General features: G+C 45.3%; 1 protein-coding gene across 4 annotated transcripts in view; it reads left to right on the top strand.

The window, feature by feature from the left end:
- Positions 1 to 24,237, top strand: part of SFXN3 (sideroflexin 3) — a 163,408-nt gene that overhangs the window by 29,732 nt on the left and 109,439 nt on the right. The window contains exons 2-3 of one of the 4 annotated variants that reach the window (XM_069611653.1): positions 6,111 to 6,243; positions 6,491 to 6,705. The exons of 1 other annotated variant lie outside the window; for it this stretch is intronic. Coding sequence is in view for 1 of the 3 variants with exons in the window: in XM_069611650.1 (XP_069467751.1) it covers positions 6,488 to 6,705 (218 nt within the window). In the remaining 2 variants the exon portion in view is untranslated. Of the gene's footprint in view, positions 1 to 6,110; positions 6,244 to 6,487; positions 6,706 to 24,237 lie in introns of all 4 variants that reach the window. 2 more of the 4 variants (XM_069611652.1, XM_069611650.1) reach the window with 2 other exon arrangements.

The raw sequence follows: 24,237 nt of genomic DNA, 5'->3' as shown, positions 1-24,237 counted from the left end.
CCTCTTGCTCCTCGTAGTACAAATCACAGGGTGTTTCAATCCTTGCTCCCTTCTTATTAGCTGCCCCTCTCCAAAGCTCCTCCTGGGACTCGTAATCAGCCACATTCTGAAGTATTTAGGCGGCTTGTTTGTGGGCATCTGGCAGTTCAAAATGGACGGCCATTACTCTGGGGGCGCTAGTGCCCTAAATCTAGACCAGTGCTTTGACAGCTCTAAACCCCTGCCTTTTCCCCCCATGGGTTTGTCGTTCGGGACAGGCGCAGCCCTGCACATGCTCAGTCATTCAAATTCCTTTCAGGTTTCGCAGGCCTGCAACACGAGTCAACTGTATTTTATATATCAAGCCTGAAGGCCTCTACGTTTGGTCAAACTACTGTACTTTAACATCACACATGCCCTATACCTGGGCCTACCAACGTTTTCCCAACCACTACAGAACGCTACATGTGTAACGTCTACTCTGCATTTCACCCCTCTGCTGCCCCACACGTTTCTTTTCACGTACGTTAATCTATTTTCCTATTACCTGAAAATGCAGCAGGTTGATAAACCATGATTAATAAAGGGTGGCAACAGTAACCTATTAAAACTACCAAACTCGGAAGACATACTGACTGCAAAAAGATCAGTAATCGGATGATTAAATCAGTGTGGTTGCAAAGCCATCCATATACGCTGCAAGCAGCAAAAAAAGAAATTGCTACACCAAAATGATTCGAGAAGTCATGTTTCCAAAATCTGTGATGCAGCCAATCGACCACACCTCTTCATAGTTTATTGGCCTTTATATTTCTGTTCAGTGAGTTGCTCATGGGCAGACAGTTTTGGTCAAAAAAATTTGGATTAGAACGTACATTAAACATATTATACTGCAATTTATATATTGCATTTATGCCTAAGTGGTTCCACATTTGGCATGAAAGGAACCTGGAGCAATGGGAATTAAAGTGATATGCCTAAAATCACACCATTTCGTCCAAGTATGGAGTCCAGGACTAAAATCCATATGTTCAGTACCAAAGTCAGTAGTTAACTAGTACACCACATGCTTCCCCTTTCCCCTGTATTTTCAGTTTAGTCAACTCGTTTTTATTGGTATTCAACTTTTTTCAAAACCCCCCCCCATATTTAGCAGATAACCAAATAGAAGAACTGAGAGCTAAAGTTATTTGTGCAAAATCACACATCTATGGTCAAGTGAGATGTGGTAAAAAAAAAAAGCTGAATGTACATTTGGTGCGCATTCGGCATGGTAAAAAAGACTGAAACCCATAATACCGAACAAAGGGAGCAGGGGCTGCTGGCGTGTCCCTTGCATACATTAAATGCACCGCGGGGGACAAACAACCAATATCCCAAAAGCTTGAATTACAGAATTCAAACAAGTGAGTTTCGTAATTTTGTAGCTCTAGCTTTTGGGATTCGGGTATTCAAAATAGATCCCAAGTGAGGAACACTGAATTACAACTCCAATCTAGCTCCAAAGTTTGCAATGAATCCACTAGATCTCTCTCCCCTTTTTATTTCCTCCTTGTTCTGTAAGTGGTGATTATGCAAGTCTTATTTGCCAATGGGCTTAGAAATGTCTTTGAAATGCAGTTTGGGCCCCAATAAAAATATATTCTGGATGAATAAATGTAATTAAACCGATTTTTAAAAATGGTTATCCTTTTATTTTATTATTTAAAATGTTTACAATGTACAGCATTGATCCAAAGGCATTAGGGCGCTGCACAACTAAATAGTGTACACAATCCAGTTAAAAAAACCCAGATAAAACAGTATACAATCTTTAAAACAGCAGCAAGTAAAATTGTAAAATGGCTAATTATGAGAAACCTGAAAGTCTCTCACTTACTAGTCCCCAGGGATCTGTCATCCAGGTGGCCAGGACACGGCCATTGCTATTGGATCCAGTTCCTGGGGGTGGACCAGTGAGGGTGGATCACACACACCTGACGGCCCCTTCCCCAAAGGGATAAAAGATGGAGCACAAGAGTACAATACGAGCAAGATAGACCACACAATGACTCAGCTATCCAAGTAGACCAGTTCAAGAGGAGGAGAAATGCAGTGAGAACCGAAAGGGTGATGAGGAGAGAAGCGACCTGGCCCTTTCCGACCCAAGCCTTCGAGGCCTCCATGGAAGTAATCGTAAGACTGCAAACAATAGCCAGCGTGTATTGCAACAGATGTCCACATACACTGGGCCCTCTGCTGATAACCAAGCCAGTGAGAGACGCTTGCCACCGTGATACCAGCCTTGACTCCAGAGACAAGAAAATCCAAATGGTTCATCACAGCCGGTGAGTCGAGGGGGATCCGATAAGAAACCGAACTGTGTTGAATAAAAGTAGCAAACGGTAAATTGAAGAAAAGTACGAAGAACTGTTAATACGAGAGGGGAAAACCAGTGGCAGTGGAGTCCGGCACCACGTGGGTGCTCACTGGAGAGACTCTGGGCAATTGGCCTGTTGTTGAAACTACTGTTACCAGAAGGCCTTGGGAATGGGGCAAGAAAGGGGTCAAGGTGGTCATACAGGGGTCTAGCAAAATCTTCTGTACAGTCGAAAGTCTTTGACCAGCTGAAATTGTAAAGCTAAGGGAAGTGAATCCTGCATCGTAAGAAAGTAGAAATTGTATGATTGATAAAAGGGGGCATGCGTGAACCCGACAGAGGGATGCCGATGGAAAGGGGCAAATTAAAGTCCAGATGAACATTGTGTTGACACAAGTGAACCCGACAGAGGGAAGTCCACAGTGAACTATTTAAAAAGACATTAAGATTTGTGATTACAAAAGATGGAGTTCTCTTTGCATACGAGCCATAGTGAACCCGATGGAGGGAGGCTGATATTCGAGAGGGGTCTGCGCCCGGAAGAGAGGGGATCCAGAGGTGAGAAGCCAGCACCACAACGACGCGTGAATGCAACAGAGAAATCGTTTTGAATACAAGCCAAAGTGAAACCGACGGGAGGGAGGCTGATATTCTAGAGGGGTCTGAGCCCGGAAGAGGGGGAATCCAGGGGTAAAGAAACCACCTCAAGTACAATCCGGAAGGAACTTTTTGTTTGTTCTTTTGAACCTATCAGGCCATCGGAAGCAAGAAAGTTAACCACTGAAGGCCATGATATCGCGAGGAACTGTTTGTCGATTTGAGGCCAGAAGAGGGGGAGCAAGGGGTGGAGAAGCATCACCCTAAGTACGATTGGAAAGGTATTTTTGTTTACTATTTAATTATTTTGGAACATATCGGGCCCTCAGAGGCAAGAGACTTTTTGATAGAAAAGAGACTTGCCATCAAGACTGCTGATAGGTGAGAAAGGAACTGTAGTCTCGTGGTGGGAAAGTTCAAGAGTGTGCTGTGCTCAAAGGTCCCACGTTGTCCCGTGCTCAAAACGTGGGGAAGGGAGACCCCGGCTACTGCATCCTGACATATTATTTGTGAACACTTCTTTCTTTCGTATGAATTCTATCCCACACCCTTTTAGTATTTAGTTGTAAGGTGTGGCAATAGTTTTTTGTTTTAGTATAGGCCCTTTTTTATTTGACAAGACACCACATGGACTGCCTTATTTTTCATTTGATGGTCGAAGTTTGCTCCCATCTTAGATTTAGGTTTAGATTAGGCGTTTATTCCAATCTGCATATTCAGTTTAATAAACACTCTGGAACTGTGATCACGCGTGTCTGTCTTTACTGTTGGCACCATAAGTTCCTTACATAAGCAAGCTTGAACATGCACACCTTGAGGACCTTCCTGAGCTCAAGGAAAGTAGGGAGTAAACGCATGGAAAGAGGATGGCATTTCAATCCCGAGAGGCAGCTGAGGAGATGGCTTCAACCAAAAAGCAGCAATGCATACAGTGGGGTATAACAAACTGCAAAATATCCACTTAGTCAGTCTTGATCCGCCGGGGATGCCCAACCTGTCAACAAGGTAAGCCAAATGGCCAATAACATTGCCTTCTAAGTAATGCAGGATTTCTTGAAAAGTGGCCTTGAGTGAATTGGGAACCAGTAGATGGAAATTAATGTGGAGTGTGATGTGCTCAAACGTTTGTACACCTGACGTTAAACAGGTGGCAGGAAGCAAGACAGTACGAAGACTGTTTCCACCTCCAGACGTGAAAGATTGAAGACCTGAATGGCAGTACGAGTCGGAAGGGAGGAATAAAATATTTAATCTTGCTTGCTTAGTGACCCCATACTTTTTCTCAAAGTGGAAAATAATTCTCACAAAGCCTTGATTTGTGTGAAATCTGTTACCTGACTGAGGTTTTCCAAGGCTGCTCTTAACCCAGTCCCTAACACAATGTGGGTCTTGGGGGTGGTGGGAGGCGAGGGGTCTCATAACAGGATATGGGTCAGTCGTCCCTCCATCCTGGGGGCACTGCATGTGACACTCCTATTCTTAATTTCATTGTTGTATATTTTGTCTTCCAAATACATTTACCGACCTGGCCTTCACACATGTCTGCCAAGCAGGATTAGTGTGGCCATGATGATTTTACATTGCACCTGGGTGATGGCCTTACAATGGCATTTACTCAGTGTAATGCATTAGAGGCAGTGTTGCTGGCGCTGCTCTTTCTAGAGGGTGCTTTATTTCCCATGCTCCCATTTATCCTTTTGCAATTGTATTCTGATGATAGATATCTCTTTATTTTCAAACTCTCACAAAGTGGTTTGGCTTGGTAAAATAAAGCATGTCTTCCTAGTTCTGGAAGCCTAGCTTGCCCTTGATTTCCAATTATTTTGTGTCTTCTCACCAATGTACAACCTTATCGCGCTTGTGATTAAGGTGTTGCTGTGAACTTGTCCCCAAGGCTGGGTATGGAATGGGCACTTACCTTATCGCACACAATATTTTCTGACGCACTTAATTGGTCTGACAATTTTTATTTGTTAATTTGGGTGGTGTCACAAGGGAGTCCAGGTGAGCAAGGCCCGTCCATTACTTCTGGTTTTGGTGCTTTTGGAGTAGTATTGTCTCTGGCCGCCCCTCCGCCAACACAGTTTCACGCACTCATGGCCAAGCAGCTTTAAGTGCGAGGAGGTCTGTGTGATGGTTGAAGGCCCCTTGTATGCTGTGACCATGCTGCCTTCTCAAGAAGTGACAGTGAATGGCTGTGACTAAAAGGGCATGTAGATTATTCCAGTCTGATTGTTCTTTAGAAGTACATTGTGCCCAACTTGTATGGCCAGCATGCTGGCTCTTTTCCACTTAATCTCAGTCTGGTTGCACTCCACCCAGTTGATTCCAACCTTTTTATTCATATTATTTGTGTGGTGTCTATCCTGGGATCATGGGAATGGTGTTTTAGAGTGTTCACCCCAGCCAGAGGCTTTTCGGGGATATGCCTATAGAGGAGTGGGGCGTTGTCTGGTATTCTCCCAGGAATTTAAATATGGATCCCTCCAAGCCATCATTTTGGTCCACCGATATTCTCAGCACCTTAAGAATATGCATGCTGGGGCTAACAGCGGGTGATTGGACAGTGATGGATGTGAGGGTTTCTAGGAATCCGCTAAATTGATTTGACTGGAATGGGGCCTCTTGTCCATCTTCATGGAAGTAGGTAGACTCTGAGTTGCAAATATTTTTTTCAGCTTGGGCATCAACATGTTCTCTGCTGTAAAAAGTACAACCCCAACTTTCGGGTATCGAGAGTACTCTGTGATCACTAGTGTTTACTGATAATTTGGTAATTACCCGAAATCTGTGGTGATATACTGCCATGGAAGGTTGCCTCTTGGCATCAACTGAAGAGGTGCTGGCTGGGCAGAAGGCTGGTGGTGTTACACCTTTCCAACATTGGTCCATGGTTTACAGGAGACGGGGGCACGGAGCTATACTCCTTTCTACAATACGGAGGGCTGCAGAACCCGGCAGTACGTGCCTTAGCAGTCTAGTTTATCCACGCTATCAGTGAACGTCGGTAGCGAGTCACGTGACCCTATTAAAGGATCTTCAACACTCTCCTCGAAGTGTCGCTACTGTTTACAGAGACGCTCCGTAAATTTGAACCTAGGGTCATTCCTATTCTGATTTAACCTGCTGCCTTTCTTTACTACACTTAACCTCTTGTCTCTCTCTCTTATCCCAGGGTTTCTTTATCGGGCAATCCCTTTCATTTCCGTCCGAGTCAACAGGCACTTCCGATTTCATCGGTGTCATCCGATCCCTTTCACTCATACAAACGGACGGATGACTGCAGGACTTATATCCCCTTTCATACAGTGAGTCTCCCGTCCTTTGATCCTCGCTTCTCTTTTCTATTCCCTATTTCACCGGTACCCTTTTACAGGAACCTGCAAAACTGTCGGAGTTCAGGTACATAGGCAGAATCCTACCTTGTGCTCCTCATCTTCCAGTCTAAGGCCAGTCCGTGTTGGAATTCCATAAGGAATTCCCTTTCCTCTGCATTCTTTGCTTTCACACTCTCATTCTCATACGCCACTTACCTGTCCTTTTTTATTCCAGTAGAAACTGAGCCTCTGCCCGCAAGGATTCCTTACTTGAAGAAGCACCAGGCACCCGAGAAGCTTCATCCACTTCATCCAGGGTTTTTTCCCCCCAGAGGGTTTCCCTGGGGTTCGTGCCTCTTCCCCGTTGGCATTTCAGTCTCGGTGGGAGGTGTAGGATCCTCCGGCAGGCTCTTGCCATCTGAGTTGCTGCTTCCGTGTCGACCGTCTGACCAGGTTAGTGTAATTGCCTGTAAGGGGTTTTGTCCATCGACAATATCAGTTTTCATTAACAGATGGCTTGTTAAGGAATGCACCCAGATATTATTGCTTCACCAGCCTGCTTGCGGCCCGAGAATCACACCTTTTCCCTGACGCAGGTTTTGGTGTTACATAGGTCATGTTGTCCAGCATGAGCAAACTGAAATACTCTTGAGATGAGAGCAGCTGGGATAAGTATGCAGGGGCCACTGAAAAGGTATCCATCTGCGGATTCAGATAGTTCTTCTTGTATTTGGAACATGCTTTTCAGTTAGTGACCAAGGCTTTGTTACAATGATGTTGGGCTTTTGAGAACCCGTTCCATCTTCCGGTGGCGAGTACTTGTTTCTCCACATCTATGCTCTAATCGTTGGCAATGCTGTCTTGATCTCTTCCAACATCAACACCTTTTCTTCTTGGGCCGTGGCTTCTTTGGGATGGCGCAAAAGGAAGTCCGCTGGATTGTTGGTGCAAGGCTATTATTGAATGCTGAATTGTAATTCTTGCGATTGAAAGATCCATTTCTCCATCCTGGGCAGTGGTTGGAGGGGTGAGCTGTTGAATATCTATACGAGTGGTTTGTAGTCCGATAATTACATAGAATGGGCAACAGTACAAATAGGTGGAAATGGTGGCATCCCCACACCACTGCGATTACTTCCTTCTCAATTAGTGAATTGTCTTTTTGGACCAGATAATGCCATTGTGGTATCTATAGCCAGCATCCTTGTTTGCTTGGAATGCCCCCGTTTGGTGGACTGCCCCACTCTTAAGGTTCTGTTGCGTTGGTTAATCATTGCAGTGGCTCCGTGAAGGCAGCCAGGTTGGGGATGAGCCTCCCACATTGGTTAACCATGCCATGTAAGCTACAAGCCTCTTGCAGATCCTGGGGGGCTGGTGCTATTCTAATGTCACTGTCCCTTTAAGGGTCTGCTAAGACATCTTACTGGAACAGAACATCGAAAAACTGCTGTTTGCTACTGTTATACTCACATTTCTTTCGATTGAGGCCGAGGCCCCATTTTTATTCTTTGGAGGACCTCTTGCATTCGACTGTGATTTCAGCTTGTGTAAGTATGCTGTCAGTCACGTTAATGACACACCAGGGATCCCAGCTATTACTTGATAGTGTCCTGAAACACTTTGGTGGCAGATGACACACTGAAGCTGAGGTGCTTATAATTATTCAGGCCCAGTTACATTGAGGACGTTGGTACAGAATTTGAGGGTTCTCTGTGTTGAGGTTCAGCTTGGGAAAGTGTTACACCGCTTGTATGTTTGAAAATGATATTTTTTAGCTCCTTGTAATGAAGTAAGTTGCACAATGTCCTCTATATTCTTCTTTATTAAAATGATAAATAAGAACGCTGCAGCACCTCCAGCCTGATCAGCTACCAATCCCAGCTGTGTCCCCTTCCTCTTAAAATTCTACAGTCCCAAACTTGTTTTAATAACAATTCTAAACAGAACATACAGAGCATGATTTTGTAACAGAATCTTGAAGCGCAAACAACGAAAACAAAACGACTACATGCAAATGGTGACGGTAAAATAACTTTACAACACTCTTCTTCCTGCACTGTAAATGCAAAGTCAATCGGCTGTAATTCTTCTTCAGTGTCGGAGCCGAGAAGCCTAGCTGTGACCGCCGGCGTCATGTACACTTTCCCTACCACTTTGATATTGTCATGTTGGAAGTATGTGCTAATTATGCCTGGCAAATGGATCAGTGTGTCTCCTCCCATTAGCAAATATCTTCACCTTGGTGGGTTTGAGTTGAGGTTTTGGTCGCATCATTGCAAATTGTAAGACTGCTCATGATACTTACAAAGGCTCTCAGGTCGATGAGTGCGGGCTTCAGAATGTCCAAGATCAATATTCTTCAGTGGTAATGACGGCGTCTCCCTAACCCTGGGCCTAGGATTGAGATCAAAAACACCCTGTGTTGATCCTCCAGTTCTTCCTCTGGCATCGCGGCCACTTACTGTACCTTCTTTGTCCGGGAACTTTCCTCTTTTTACATATTTAGATAGTTGCCTGATTGGCACGCTTTCGCATAGTTGTCCTGGTAACCAATTTGGAGTATTCCACCCCCTCTGGCTGGGCAGTAGTTGCATTGTTGCTGTCCTCCTGGCATGGGGCCAGAGGATTTACCATGTAGTGGATTGTCATGACTGCTCCCTCCTTTTATCCATGGTTGTTTCCTTGTCACGTATGTACTTCAGCAGTCACCACCATGTGCTGAAACACTGCTTCTGCCTATCTTGGGGCTCTCTTACATCGTTCATGTGAGCGGCCTAGCTCCAGGATGTGCTTGACTTACTCTGATTCTCACAGTATTTGCTCCCTCCATTTTTTTCGAGATGCACCCTTGACTAATCTGAACCCTCACTTTGTCTCTTCTGCCAGGGTACATGCTGAAGCGAAGTGTCGTAGCCTGTCATGAAAGACATGTACGGGCCTGTGCGCCGCTTGGTGTAGTTGGAATCGCTCAAAATCTGCATTGGCTTGAAGGTTGAAATTATCTGCTAGAACATGCTTTGTGACAGTATATAAGTTGTCTGCAGGTGCAAGTGTCTTAAAGATGTTATGTACGTTGACTCCTGCGTAGAATGGAAGGGAGGATTTCTTTGCCTCGTCAACAGTTTCTTTAATGGTGGAAAAAAACATTTCAAGGCGTTCTACCCATAGTGACCATTTTAGGCCTATAGAAGAATGGACCCGCAGCACCTCAAACACCTACTTGAGAGTTGCCATGTCTGGTGTCCTGGTCACTCATGTTTGGGCAGCAGGTGGAGGAGGGGGTGTCCTTTATCGTCCATCTCACCTTTGATCACCGGCTACATGCAGGCACCTATCGTAATGGTGTCTATTTTCGGTTCTGTCAAGCACTATGTGCACAAAATTGCGCTTGTTAGTTTACTTCTCCATAACTTATTCACACGTGCGCTGGAAGCTTTATTTTATTTATTTTCTTTTTTGTTGTTTGGAATTAGTCCTTGGTCAGGTGTTGTTGAAAGAGCCCTGATTTGAGAGATTTGCGAAATTGGAGAACAAGGGGCATTCCGAGCTGACACCAGGCTCTAGTTCCAGAGGGTGGGTGCATGAAAAGAGAAGGATTGTTTGCGGGTCCTCTCTTTGCAGACGAGTTGTGATTCAAGCTGGTTGGCCGGTTTGATGAGTGTGTGCCACCAGATATTTGGAGTTTAGCCACCAGTTACGCTGGTGTGCTATTCGTGACTGCTTTGTAGATGATGCATGCAGTCTTGAACAGTATCCGGGCTTGGAGTGTAAGCCAATGTAGTTCGCGTAGGATAGGGGTAATTCAATCAAATTTCTGTCCTCCTGTAATAAGACGTGCTGCAGCGTGGTGGACTGTTTTTAGGAGAGCCAAGTGAGCAGCTGGGAGCCCTGTCAGGAGAGCATTTCCCCCCATCGATGTTCAAGACCACAAGGGCCTGCGATATGGTCCAAAAGGCTTGCGGCAGGATGAAGAGTTTGATTTTTTTAATGGGTAGAGATTCTGAGCCAGGCTAGTTGGGCCTTCATGACTATGTGTTTGTGGAAGGACAAACTGCTGTCAATGGTGAAGCCTTAGTATTTTGCTGATTCTGAGAGTTGTGGGTCACATCCTTCTAGCCGCATATCATTGAGCCATTGTTGGACACGTTAATTAGTGGGGCGGACCAATGAGGACAAATTCAGTCTTCGATGGGTTTAGTTTGATGTAGGCAGTCGACATCCAGGACTGGATAATGGCTAGGTAATAGCGGAGACTAAGGCTGTCCTGCACACTATTTACTCTCATGTACAAATGAGTATCATCCGCGTATTGGTGGATGGCTATATTGGGGATCTTTGAGGAGAGTGCCCAAAGGCTCCATGAAAAGGTTAAAAAGAGTTAGTGAGCGATTAGAGCCTTGGGGGACTCTGCAGGAGACCTGGAGTTGGGTAGAATGCAAAACGTTCATTTGAAGAAGCTGGTGTCTGCCTGCGAGGCAGGAGGTAAACCAATTCAGGGCAGTGCTGGAGAATCCCATCCTGTCAGCAAGGAGGGAGAGAAGAATTTGGTGGTCGACGTTGTTTAATGCAGCCGAGAGGACGAGGAAACATGAGTCACCCTGATCTATGATTTGGATGGTGGCTGTCTCGATGCTACACTTGGGGCAGAACCCTGACTGTTAGTCATTTAGCAGGTGGAGTTGTTCGATTCTGGCGAGTAGTTGTGTAGCCGCTACTTTTTCCAAGAATTTTCCAATAAACGGGAGGTTTGTAATGGACCGGTAGTTGGCTTGGTCGTCTGGATCTAGGGTTGGATTTTTCAAAAGAAGTTGTACGAGACCAGTTTTGAAGGTGATGATACTTCGGTGAGGGAGACATTGCTGACGATGAGCGCATTGAGCGCCGGGCCCATCAGTTGTTTAATGATGGAGGCCGGATTTATATCATCAGAGTATGAACTAGGTTTGAGCAAGGCACTCATTTTTAGGAGATCGCGGGAAAGGAGGAGATCATTTGGTCCAGAGGGGCAGTGTGCATGCTGGGGTGCAGGGGATGCTAATGCTGTGAGATGCTGATTCGATGATCTCTTGGATTTTGTCTATTTTTTTCAATAAAAAATGTGTTCATTCCATCGCATTTTTCCTCAAGTTGCTGGGGTTGGGTGAGGGTTTGGTACAATGCTTTGCTAAAGGACTTTTCTCCTGTTGGAGGTTGCCGCAATGGTGGTGGAGTAGTAAGCAGTTTTGTCCTCGGTAATCGGAATGCTCCGGTTTGCGCAGCGAGATTTGATGTTGGTGAGGTCTCAGAGTTATGTTTTTTGCACCAACGTTTCTCTAGGGATCTGATTGAGCATTTGTTGGAGGCTAGCTCGGGGGGTGTATCATGGGGCGGATGGTGTGGTCTTTGGCTGGCTGGATTTTAGGGGGGCATGAGTGTCCACAGGTTTCACAGCAGAGTTGCTAAATAATTCCAGGAGGGCCGAGTCATTCCCTGTGGTGGGGAAGTCTGCAAATTGTTTCCAGCTTATTTCCCGGGAAGGTTTTGAATGAGCAGCGTTAAGGTAGGGGGCGTTAGCCTGACTGTTGTGAGCCATAGTCGAGTGGGAAACTGATATTGGGATGGCGTTGTGTTCAGCTAGACAAGTGGGATACGCTCTGCACAGATGATGCAGGGGGATGATGTCAAGACTAAGTCTAGGGAGTTGCCTTTGTTGTGTGTAGGGGAGAGCATGGAAGCAGTCAGTGCGGAAAGCATGCTTCGAGTTTGGTTGTCAGCCTGTGACTCGGGAACGTTAAAATCACCAAGAAACGTATTCCTTGAATGTGCTCATTTGGCAGCAGAGATCAAGTTAGAGAAGTCTGCAATGAAACGGTCACTCCTACAAGGTGGTCTGTAGATGAGGTGTAAGGTGATGGATTCCTTGTGCGATAGAAGGAACTGGCAGGTGAGAGATTCAATTGAGCTTGTTCTGGGAGAGGGGATGATGAAGCATGGCCAATCGCTCCTGTGGATGATTGCCCCTCCGCCTCCTGCCATTCCTGGACGGTCAGCATATTGGATGCAGTAGCCTTTGAAATCATGTGGGGAGGATGGGGTAAACCATGTTTCAGTGATGAACAGGGCATCAAGGTTGTTGTACGAGATGAGATAAGCGATCTCTGCAGCGTGAGTGAGCATTGATCAACAGGAGAGGGCGTGTACATGAGGGTCGTGGGTGCTGGATGGGGCAAGGGCAATATTGATGAGGGTTGCTTGCAAGGGGAGGGAACTTGGCCCTTCGACCCTTAGTGAGAGTGGGGATTGGGTCTGTAGGGAGGGGACACACTGATTTTTGGTGAGTAGCAGTAATAGCGATTAGTTTGTAGGCGAAATACAGTTCAGCATGCCAAGCACTTGGCCCAAACAGGTGAGGTCTTTGTCTTCGCCCGTCCTTTGCTCAGGGACGCCTGTGATGAGGATACCTAAGGAGGACTGATTTAAAAAGGTGGTGGGCGGAGCAACTTAGTGGCAGGACCTGGTCATGTGACCAGCAGTCTACTCAATGCTGTCTAAATGGAGCTAGCCTAAAGTCCTTAAGTAGAGGCTTGGCAGGCACGAAAGCTGAAGGTGGGCGGGGCATCTGAGTGGCAGGGCCAGGTCAATGCTTTCCCCTTTATTTACAAGGTGACGAGTTCCTTAGGCACTGCATGCATGCATGCGTTTGAGTCTGTGGGTGCGGTGACCCCTTACATGTGGCGGCCTTGCGCACCATATATGTTTACATCATCACACTGCATGGTATCACATTGTGGCGGTTCAGCAGCATGCTACTGAAAAGTCCTACGTGGTGGTGCTTTGTAGCAGCAAAAGAAGGTTGTGTTTTGAAGGAGAGAGTTAATCCAGCTAAAGATGGCTAAAATACCTCTCTATCTCTGTGCATGTGTGCCGTTTTTATCTGCCTGTCTGTGTGCTTTCATCTGTGCCTGTATAAGACTGCCTGTGTTCGCCTGTTTTCGTGTTTGTGCTGCAGCTTAATGAAAGGCTTTATAAAAAAAAAACAAAAAAAATGTATTTGTTTCAATTCGTACGAGTTCTGTCCATCACAAAATCATTTCGGACAGATGTTGCACCAAAAAAGACAGGTGACCCGAAATTCATTGACCCATTGGTCACAGTGGAAGCAGGAGACAGAAACAAACTGTGTGCGTGTGACTTCATTGGCTTTCTATATGGGCGCGATTAGAATTAATAATTGTTCATTTGTAACACGCTTAATACCAGGAATGGTTTCTAAGCACGGGATCATGATTTGAACCAGAGTTTTGCTGCGTTGTCTTGCTTCCAAGACAAACGCGTTGCCCTCCGCTATCCTTCCTCCCCGATGAGCTAGCATAAAGGTGACCTGGTATTGCACTTAAGGATGGATCTGAAAGCCAAAGGGAGGGCAATCCTACATTTGCTAGTCAAGAGTGCAGGCCCCACAAATCTTCTGAAACGGTTCGATCCCGCAGGCCTAACAATCGAGCAACCTGCAAACGGCAGTGACTTGTAGAGATTTAAATACTTGATTCTTGTAGGGCATATCTAGGATGAATGCATGAAATATGCAGCTGGATGACCACACCAGGCACGTGAATCTGTTAATTCCTAAAATATTGTATACTGTTCCTCAGATGTGCAGGCTGTTTTTGAAGTTGATCAGCTTATGTCGAAAGTCAAAGTCCTCCTCTTGGTTTGCATGCATATACGGAGCCATTGCTCCTCGTCAATTTCTGAACCCCGCCCCCCCCTCCCCCTGGTCCCTCTCCGGGCCTGCTTTGGTCCCATCCCATTTGCCTCTAGTACAGAGTGTAGATGTGAGACCCACCTGACTTTGTAGTGTGTACCAACCACATACTCCATTGGTTGGAACGATAGAGTGTGTGCCGTGCTCATCATTCCTAAAGCAAAATAACATAAATCCTGCTTTCCCCCCTCTCACCTTGAACTGGTCTAGGAAAATAAACAGTTCTACATAGTTCTTAAAACCTAGCCTGCCCTTTTTTTCCAGACATGTTGGCTTTGAGCCAACAGTCAACTCAAGTGTTACAGTAAAAATGCCTGCTTGAGAATACATCTTACCAACACCCCCAGTGACTGCCAACTTCGTTCACACATTGTACAGCACCTTGTATTAACCTTGGCTCTAGTGGCATCCATCACCTCCAGTATCATGGCTGCCTGCATAGACGAACCACTGTCCTCTTTCTCAGTGTGTACATGTCACCTCCCCTTGCTGGTGGAAAACCAAAAGGAAGTGTGATGTTCCTGCACCATTAAATAATATATCGCAAGATCTGGGATCAAGAGATTGCCCCTCTAGAATGTTTGAGTAAGCCTTTTCCACCTGGTCCTGGGCTGCTTCCTAGGTCAGACTGTACTGCTTAAAATGCTATGTACTTTAGTAAGGAACATGCTGGAAAGTGCTACTGGAATGTTCAGGAATATGTAAAGGGACTGGGAAAACACTGTCCAGTTAATGAGGGATATCCTACCCATCGCCAACCCATCCTTCATCGTGAACCAGCTCCATATCCATGCTATCCTGAATTTCCAAATACCTAACAGAATCCCATTGCCACCTAAAGCCAGAATTCTCTTAAACATTGGGAATACTGGCTAAGAGAGGAACTATTTCACACTTATCCCAATTCATCCTTAGCTCGGAATGCTGCCCAAATGCTTTCACTTCCCATACAAGATTTTGATCAGGTTTCTTGATGGAGTAAAATTCCGATGTGAATAAAATAAGAGGCCGCCAGTGCTCCAGATAAGATTTTGAGGTGGGAGTATTTTACTCACTATTTTTAAACTTTGAGAGTAAATGTGATTTCAAGAGAGTAACAATGAGTTTTCCTCTTTGCAAAAGAGTAAAGAGTATGTGACCGCCAGCCGATGTGTGCAAAGTGTCTATGGAAATCGTTACCATGCGGTGGCTTTCTGCATCGTGACAGAAAAGCATGTTTCTCTCTCAATTAACAGATACAACACAAGGTGCAGTGGCACAAACGCCCTCTCACAAATGGAACAGAGGATCACTAACAGAGTTTCTCTTGCATATAATGAAAGAGTCCAACAGCAGTATTAAAGGATAGTTCCGGGACTTTTTTTTTATTGTCCCTACGGGTCGGCCATGTGTTTGTAAGCATAAATCGGTAGATCGTAGGAAACTTTCCTATGGACCTTACCCGACTTTTCGCCCATTATCGCACTCGAAATCAGCCTCCATTTTGTGATAATCCTATCATTCCGCCGCATCGACCTGGCTCACCTGCCTTTGCGGCACTAAATCAAATCCCCCGCCCCTGAAACAGACTTTATCAAAACATTCATATTCCCCGCCTCTATCCGTGACGTGACTGAGCTGCGTAGGCAAACGCGCCCAGGCGTCTTCTACGCGACTCCACACAGACCCCGGAAATCAACACAGATCAGCTCACAATACAGCGCACCACAATTCGGAATATGAAACTGTACTTTGAAATCAAACCGCAAGATTGTAAATGTGGTAAAGTACATTTATTTGACATCAAATGTTTAGAGAATATTCAGCGATTTGCATTTTTATTTGCTCATGTTCCAAAAAGTTCGTATTGAGGAACGCGATGGTCCTTTGCTGTACACAGGGTCTTAGAGCATCTCACAATACAGCACCACAATTCGGAATGTGAAACCGTGGTTTAAAAGCAAACGGCAAGATTGTACATTTGGCAAAGTACGTTTATTGGACATCAAATGTTTAGAGAATATTCAGCGATTTGCATTTTTCTTTGCTCTCGATCCAAATTAGTTCGTCTTGAGGGAAGCGATGTTCGTGTGCAGTACACAGGGTGTTGGTTTACGATAAAAATAAGCTCTTCTGTCGCACTGATAATCGCATGGCTGTTCCAACAACGAGGCACTAGGCCACCACAACGGTAGGTATGTTGCATCTAACCGTTAGTACCGCGTAAGGGCATACTTGTACTTGGCGATCGTCCCATAAAATGGTCAGGGTGGTAACGTTGTTCACGCGGAGAAGCAACTGGCGGCTGTAGAAGCCGTCCGCCGGTGTCTGGTACTCGTGACACAGACAGTAGTGAATGATGTACCTAAAAACATAAAAAATGAAATTAGTCTCACCATCAGATCCTTATTAAAATTATTCATTTCATAGCGAGGACAGCGCTACTGGGTGTACACAAGTGTTTAAAGGCGTGGCGAGGCATGGAGGGGGGGGGGAGTGGAGTACAAGGTAAGTAGCATAAAATAATAAATAAATAGGGCCAGCTGGTGGCAAGTGCAAGGTAAGTGCAGAACAAGTGCTGGGAAGGGGGGGCTGTAGGATACTGAGACAGTCCCCCAGTGCAGGGGTTGACAGGGAGGCAGTGCAGGTGGAGAGTGGAAGGGCCCAGGACCGAGGTCGCAGACAGTGGACCAGTTGTAGCAGGGGAGAGGGAGAGAGAAAGCAGAAGCAAAGAGGAAGGTTTTGAGGTGCTTCAGTAAAAGCAGATGTTTCTCCTCCAGATAGTGCGCGGTAGAAAACACTATGCCACATAGAACGAACAAGTACAACTGAACCCGTCTTTAAAGCCACTGTATAGTAATGAAATTGCGGTATAAACTCATCAAAAGTTACTTACATTATATTTGCATTTTCCATTGTGTCTCTGTGTAGGGCAGACCCGAAACACCACTCCTTCTTTGCCGACGTTACTTCTTCTAATGAACGTGGCTCATCGTTTCGTTTCTGAAATTTTATTCATTATCTTTTCTTAGTCTTTCAGGATGGTCCCGGCCTGTCAAGGTCAAATCACAATAGAACCTTATATTGGGTCGTGGGCCGTTCCGCCACCCGAGCAAAACATCAAAGCAGCTGACCTTCACTTTGAGCGAGCACACATTTCTAGTTAGCTCCAGTTAGTGTAAGGGCATCTTGTCTGCGTGCCTTTTTTTTTATTGTCCCTATGGGTCTGCCATGTGTTTGTAATACGGAAACATTCTATAATTTTTGTAAAAATGATTTATATTACTGTTTGGTTTAATTGCAATGGGCCTGCAACATGAGGAGACTCGAGAGAACAGACAATCGAATTACAATCATTTAAACCGTGATGTGTATTTCTCAATGAGCTCTGCTTTAGGTGGACATGGAACAGAGGCAATGTTGGGTGGCAATGCAGTTGTCCCCTGCATAGGTTCGTTCACCACTCCATGTATGTGCCTATCGAGGACATCTACGATAAGTCTCTCAATAAACTCATATTGCATATCCTCAAACACTGGTTTGATCACCCATTGTTTACTTCTTTTAGTGAAGGCCTTATTGTAGCGAAGCGTCCCTAAAGTTCCGGTCGTCCTACTTTGTTGACGGCCAACATTATGGTTATGTGCCAAGACCGCTAGAAGAGTCCGATTTATCATGCCTTCCATGCCAAAATGCAATCTTTTGGGCCTGTACTTTAGGCACATATTGTGGAACACCTCCAAATCTCCTGTGTGGCAGAATTCCGTGAGTCCCCTCAAATCTCTTGTTATAGTTTTATCAAATACAATCTTTTCAATGGCCTTGTGAGTGGGTGATGAAGGAATCAACCACTTCTTCTTCCGTGCCTCCTCTGTGGACAAATGGCCATGTTCACATTTGTGGAAATGCTCATTTGTCGACCATCGATGTACGTTGCTACAGTGCAACATTACTGACCGCCATTTTTCCAGTAGAATTTCCAACGACCCTTCACATGTTTTTGAGCTCCACCAAAGATGGTTGCTGATTGACTTGGACCACTGTGAAATACCTTGCATATCTTTTTTTTTTCCTGCAGCCGACAATTTTTTATTGATTGATTTTGCAAGATGCCAAACGTCAAATTGGTGATTTATATTTTTGTACTGTTCTCTCATTGTCTTGGCAATTGAAACGTGTCTGTCCGTGGCTATCAGGTCGATCACCATTCCCCGCGATTGTAGTTCTTGCAATGATGCTACAAAGCCAACTTTCTCCATGGCCACTGAGGATGTACTTTGTGACACCTGCACGACCACCGAACTCACAATTTTCTTACTTTCCATGTCCTGAAAGTGGTAGGTGCAGTACTTGGCTGAAAATCCTGGACTGTCGCATTGTCCATCACCGGCTAGCCTGAAGCGTTTGCCCGCGAATGTACTTTCCATTGACATTTTTTCCATTCTCCAAGCTTCGCTGATGGCTGGAAATAGATAATCGGTTTGGTATTTGTAGAACTGACTTTTCGCAATGAAATGGATTCCCACAAACTGAAAGAAATACTGTAACTTTTTAAAACTTGAACCACTAAAAAGTGCGGCCGCTGCACAAAGTAGATTGCCTGCTGGCAGTTGCCCCAGCATGGGTTGTGCAGACCATGCGAACGGATGATATTGTGTACAGGTGGCATGTATTTTAAGGTTAGTGCCTCGAATTGCACGAGTCACATTAATCAATGGCTCCCCACATACTTCCCCACCAACCCAATGCCCACATTTCATCATCATAATAATATCCATCAAACAGCTATCGAATACAATGAATTTGGCCTCTTTCCTTATACTGTCACTCTGCATCCCAGCTGGTTCGGCCTGTAACGTTGAGGACATGTCACTCGCATGAAAGGTACAATCTCTGATATCGTCTTCCGCTATGCTGAGTGATATTGATGGTGTTTCATTGTCGTCCACTTCATTCTCTTCCATTGCAACATCTGTTCCTTGTCCGGAGATGGGAGAAAAAAACAATGTCTTCAACTTTCGCGTGCTCTTATTTTTTGCGGGTGTGGATTCTGTGAATTGATCTACGACTGCATCCAAACTACCAGGAGGACATTCACTATCAATGGCTGGTGGTGGTATAGCTCCGTTGTCAATCACTTCATATTCTTCCCATTGGCACGATGCATCTCCAGTCTCAAGTCCCTGCCAAAAGGTTTGACAAGCAACATCTCTCGTTCGCTTCACTGTCTGTGTAGATCTAGTTCTTACACCCACTCGCAACTAGAGGACAGATTAGAAAAGGGATGTTCAGTTTAAACACAACTTACAGTATTGAACTATTGACAGTGAAAGACAACATAATATAGTGAACAGGACACTAACCTTCTTTTGCTTTCTTTTCTTTGAAACTTTCTTTCCTCGAACTTCAACATCTGGACGCTGTTGCTCCGACTCGTGTGTGCATGTCTCCACTTCCTCTCGCGCTGCAACGACTATACTTTCATGATAAGCACATCCATCACTCACTGAGGCTCCATCGACTCGCTGAAACATAGAACTTTCATTAGTATGTATAATAATATTGAAAACACAAAATGTACTTGGGGACCAATACCCATACGTACATCTCAATAGCAAAACACGAATGAACGCATTGTGTAGAACATTCAAACGACAATAGTTCACGCATTGTTGATCTAGTTAGATTGAACTGTCAAGATCCATACCTCGGGCTCCGCATAGACTTCCATTGATGATATTATTGAAGATGACGCTTCAGCAACTCCCTGAAACACAGTAATTGCATTAGTATGGTTTTCTATTTTGTTTAAAAGAACATAAACTTTCTGCAGGCGTCAACGGCTCATCTAAATAGACCTGCACAAATGATCAGTTGTCTAAAATAAATAATGGATATCCAAATATGATTCGATTTGCTCCATCGTTGGAAGTGTCACCACCCAGAGATCTGCATCAACTACTAGGGGTGATGTTCTTGTTGAAGAAGCTCCGTCAGCTCCCTGAAACATAGTACTTGCGTTAATAAAGAAGGAAGTATAGCGGATGTAATCACGTCATTTGATCTCGCATGATTGATCTGTCAGTATCCATACCTCGAAATGCATAAGAACATCAAGGGACGCTGTAACTGCGGTGCACACTTCTGCAAGCTGTTGCGCCGACCCGTAACTGCATGCTCCCCCTTCCTCTTGGACTAATGCTCCATCGACTCCCTGAAACATAGGACTTTCATTAGTAATGAACACAATATTGAAAAAAGAAGACACATAGGAGGGCGACGACAGAAGGACATACCAATGGCTAAAAACGAAAGAAACATTGTGTGTAACAATCACGCTACAAGAATGCAAGATCTGATGATCTCCATCGATGGAACTGTCCGGAAACGTACCTCGAGCATCTGAGTGACATCTACGGTTGTCGTCAATGCGTTGGACTCCTCAGCATCTCCCTGAAAGACAGTACTTGCATTATTTTGGATAACAATAATTATAACTGAAAACAAAGACTAGAGGACGAGTACTGTGGTGTACCATTAGGTAAAATAATTACACGATCAATTAAAACTATTGATTTACATGCCTAAAACAAGTCAGTGTCAGAATAGCTAAGTAAGATTACCCGATAGGCGCTTGAAGTGGCTGATGACTGCAATAACGACACGGATGGAGAATCTTCAGCCTTCATATTGAGTGGATACATAAATGGGGAAATTATTGTTAGCTAATGCTACACACTACCGCAATGCCGAGAGATAAATACGTAAACTTGACTCACCAGTGGAGGGATGTGGACGAATAGAGTGGGAATAGCGGTTGAGAGCAATTTTCGCCTCGCTCGCGGTGTTTTCGTCCTTATTAGCAATGATGTGGAGTACATGTCTGGGCTAAAGTGCCTGCTGCAGATGCGGTATCGATCACCCCTCTTGTCCGCAAAGACTTCTAGGACTCTACTTTCTATCTCAGAGGCTGGATATCCGCAATATCGGACCCATTCTCTTATCTGATCTATTGTCTTAGGGAAAACATGCATTATAGTACCTTCAGATTTGTTATGGGTCTTCGAAGGGCAACCGCCAATGGAACAGGCAGGCATTATGGAAAGTTCTGAAAAGTAAAGATCAACAATTCTCTATGAATACCAATGTGTTAAAACATTAAATGACACATAAAAGGTTCAATGCAAGGTCCGTTTTGGTTCTTGGAACTATACACGTTATTCACATGCGGATAAGTATTTCAATAACTTTCAAAAAATAGAAAAAGTAATTTGACTAAACTCAGAACATGTGACTAGTTCCTTGCATGTACTGTCGTGAACGAAAAGAAAACATGGATGCAATTTGATGACTACTAGCAAATAGATATAAATTAAAAAATTGGACGCAAAATGATTATGGTACATGGACTTACCTTGACGAACAAACAGTTAGATGCAGGGATCAGAGTAGTTTCTTGTCGTAGAACAGGGAGCAGTTCACAGGTTGCAAACTGACGAGTTTGCTCAAAGTGGTCACGGAAGTTCACAGAGACGAAGAGCAGATAACCAGCACCTTCACGGGTTGACTAGCAAAGCGCAAAGAAGTTCTCATTAGAAATATGAAGTGGGTTATAAAGAATTCGAAACAGGGGTGTGTTTGTGAATGAATGACGTGTATATGTCGTGGCATTATGCGGTCTGCAGGGGGCCGTCCAGCGTGAGGGGGGATGCTTGGCAGGAGACACGGGGTCTGTAGGTAGACATGTGAACAACAACCCATGCTCTATAGACCACTTTGAAGTGTACATGGTCTTTGGCACCTCTTGGCCTTTATCGCTCCCTGACAGCTCCACTTGCCAGCACAAGTACCCCGGTGCGAACTGCCTTTGATAGGGCGGGGGGTGGATCGGGGCGGTGGTCGTGCAGACAAGACACAGGAAGACTCGTGAATGGAGACACACTTATGTGGATTGCAGGGGGCCGTCCAGCGTGAGGGGGGATGCTTGGCAGGAGACACGGGGTCTGTAGGTAGACATGGGAACAACAACCCATGCTCTATAGACCACTTTGAAGTGTACATGGTCTTTGGCACCTCTTGGCCTTTATCGCTCCCTGACAGCTCCACTTGCCAGCACAAGTACCCCGGTGCGAACTGCCTTTGATAGGGCGGGGGGTGGATCGGGGCGGTGGTCGTGCATACAAGACACAGGAAGACTCGTGAATGGAGACACACTTATGTGGATTGCAGGGGGCCGTCCAGCGTGAGGGGGGATGCTTGGCAGGAGACACGGGGTCTGTAGGTAGACATGGGAACAACAACCCATGCTCTATAGACCACTTTGAAGTGTACATGGTCTTTGGCACCTCTTGGCCTTTATCGCTCCCTGACAGCTCCACTTGCCAGCACAAGTACCCCGGTGCGAACTGCCTTTGATAGGGCGGGGGGTGGATCGGGGCGGTGGTCGTGCAGACAAGACCAGTTTGCCGCAGGGCCTCACCAAGGAGAGGCCATCTAACTGAATGTAAGAGGATGGCTGCAGGATCTACTACATGGAATGCAGGGGGGTGAGTTTATAAATACCTCACCCTCCCAGGAGAATATACACTAGATTCATTTAAAAAATCAAAACAACCATTGTTAAAATATATGTTGGGCTTTATTTTAGATTTTAATTAAACATAAATAATAAACATTACACATTGTAAAGTTGAGGTTGCAGCACATCGAGGGAAAATCCGCGGTATTGTCCACTGTCACTGGGGAAATGTTGTCTAATGGCAAGTACCGCACAGGCAGGTATTACTCTCCGAACACGGTGTCCGAGCCTCCCGTGAAGCCACCAAGTGAAGCAACGATAGGCCACCAGCCTGTACCACCTGTGAAAAAAAAAGATGCAAACTGTATTAAACTGACCAAACTTTCTTATCAATGTCGATTCAGGTAACACATGTCATTTTTCTTAGAAAAAAATTATATCTAGAAAATGCACTATATGGAACAAATTTACATGCGTTCGAATGATATGTAAATGTAATTTTATATGTGGGAGACGACCATGAAATAGTGGTGGCATCACTGACATCACAAACAGAGTATACTTACTCGTTACTCGGATTACGCGGACGAACAGTGCCGCGAAGTTCGTGCATAAGCACCATCATCATCCTCAACACGGTGCGTGAGAGGCAGGCTTCCCTGAACTCTGGCAGCTCGGTGATGCATTGCGGACTTTGCTCGCCTTCCTGCAGACTTTGCTCGCTTTCCGAAATGTAGGCCAAGCACCCGGAATTTTCACGGCAGCAGCAGTTCTCCTCCTCAGTTGGCATTAGCTCGCACCGATTGCACGTGCACCAGGTGGAGACGCCGTCCATGCGACATGGTCCAGGCTCTTCATCCGTTGACTGGTCCTCCCAACTGCCGTCCGAATCCCCATCGTTTTCGCGTGCTTGACTTTCCAGTAGTTCTTCCTCGGTGTACTCGGGCTCGTACATATACGGCATTATTGTGGCCATTGTGCGGTAAAGATAGTAAAATAATTTACAGAGATGGTACAGGTGTTCACACGGGCTACAAGCGGCGAAGGTAGCTGACCAGAGCACTGAAACGAGTCACAGAATACTCAAAGTAACACAGAGAGAGGAATGGAATCGAAAATCTGCTGCTGTGTGTTGTGAAACGGTCTGTTTATACTTATTGGGGAAAGAGGCGTCCTGCCATTTCCATGGCAACACGTCAATAGCTGAGGCGCAGCGATTGTTGACACGAGACGTGCTTGAAATGGGCAGTACGCGTCTGCTGATGTCAGGCTCAGGGGCGGGGGATTTGATTTAGTGCCGCAAAGGCAGGTGAGCCAGGTTGATGCGGCGGAATGATAGGATTATCACAAAATGGAGGCTGATTTCGAGTGCGATAATGGGCGAAAAGTCGGGTAAGGTCCATAGGAAAGTTTCCTACGATTTACCGATTTATGCTTACAAACACATGGCCGACCCGTAGGGACAATAAAAAAAAAGTCCCGGAACTATCCTTTAAGCTTTTTAACAATTCACTCACAGCGAGCAGGACAGCGTGAGTAAAAACCGTGCAGGCTTCCTCTACACAAACAGAAAAAGGCGAGGCAACCCGAATGCAAGCTTTAATCATGTAGAACAGGTGGAAGTCGGTGCAGTGTAAAGCAAGGGTAGAAGATTCCCACACAAAGAACCAATTAGGAATGTGTCTGCGCGGTAGAAGCTCCTCTCATATACAACAGGTGTAACATAGCTCTGGTAGTGCACACT

Source organism: Ambystoma mexicanum, chromosome 8 (assembly GCF_040938575.1).
Source record: "Ambystoma mexicanum isolate Mex_15411 chromosome 8, UKY_AmexF1_1, whole genome shotgun sequence".
Lineage (NCBI taxonomy): Eukaryota > Metazoa > Chordata > Amphibia > Caudata > Ambystomatidae > Ambystoma > Ambystoma mexicanum.
Note: the sequence above shows the minus strand (reverse complement) of the source record. Positions and strands in the feature narration are given on the sequence as shown.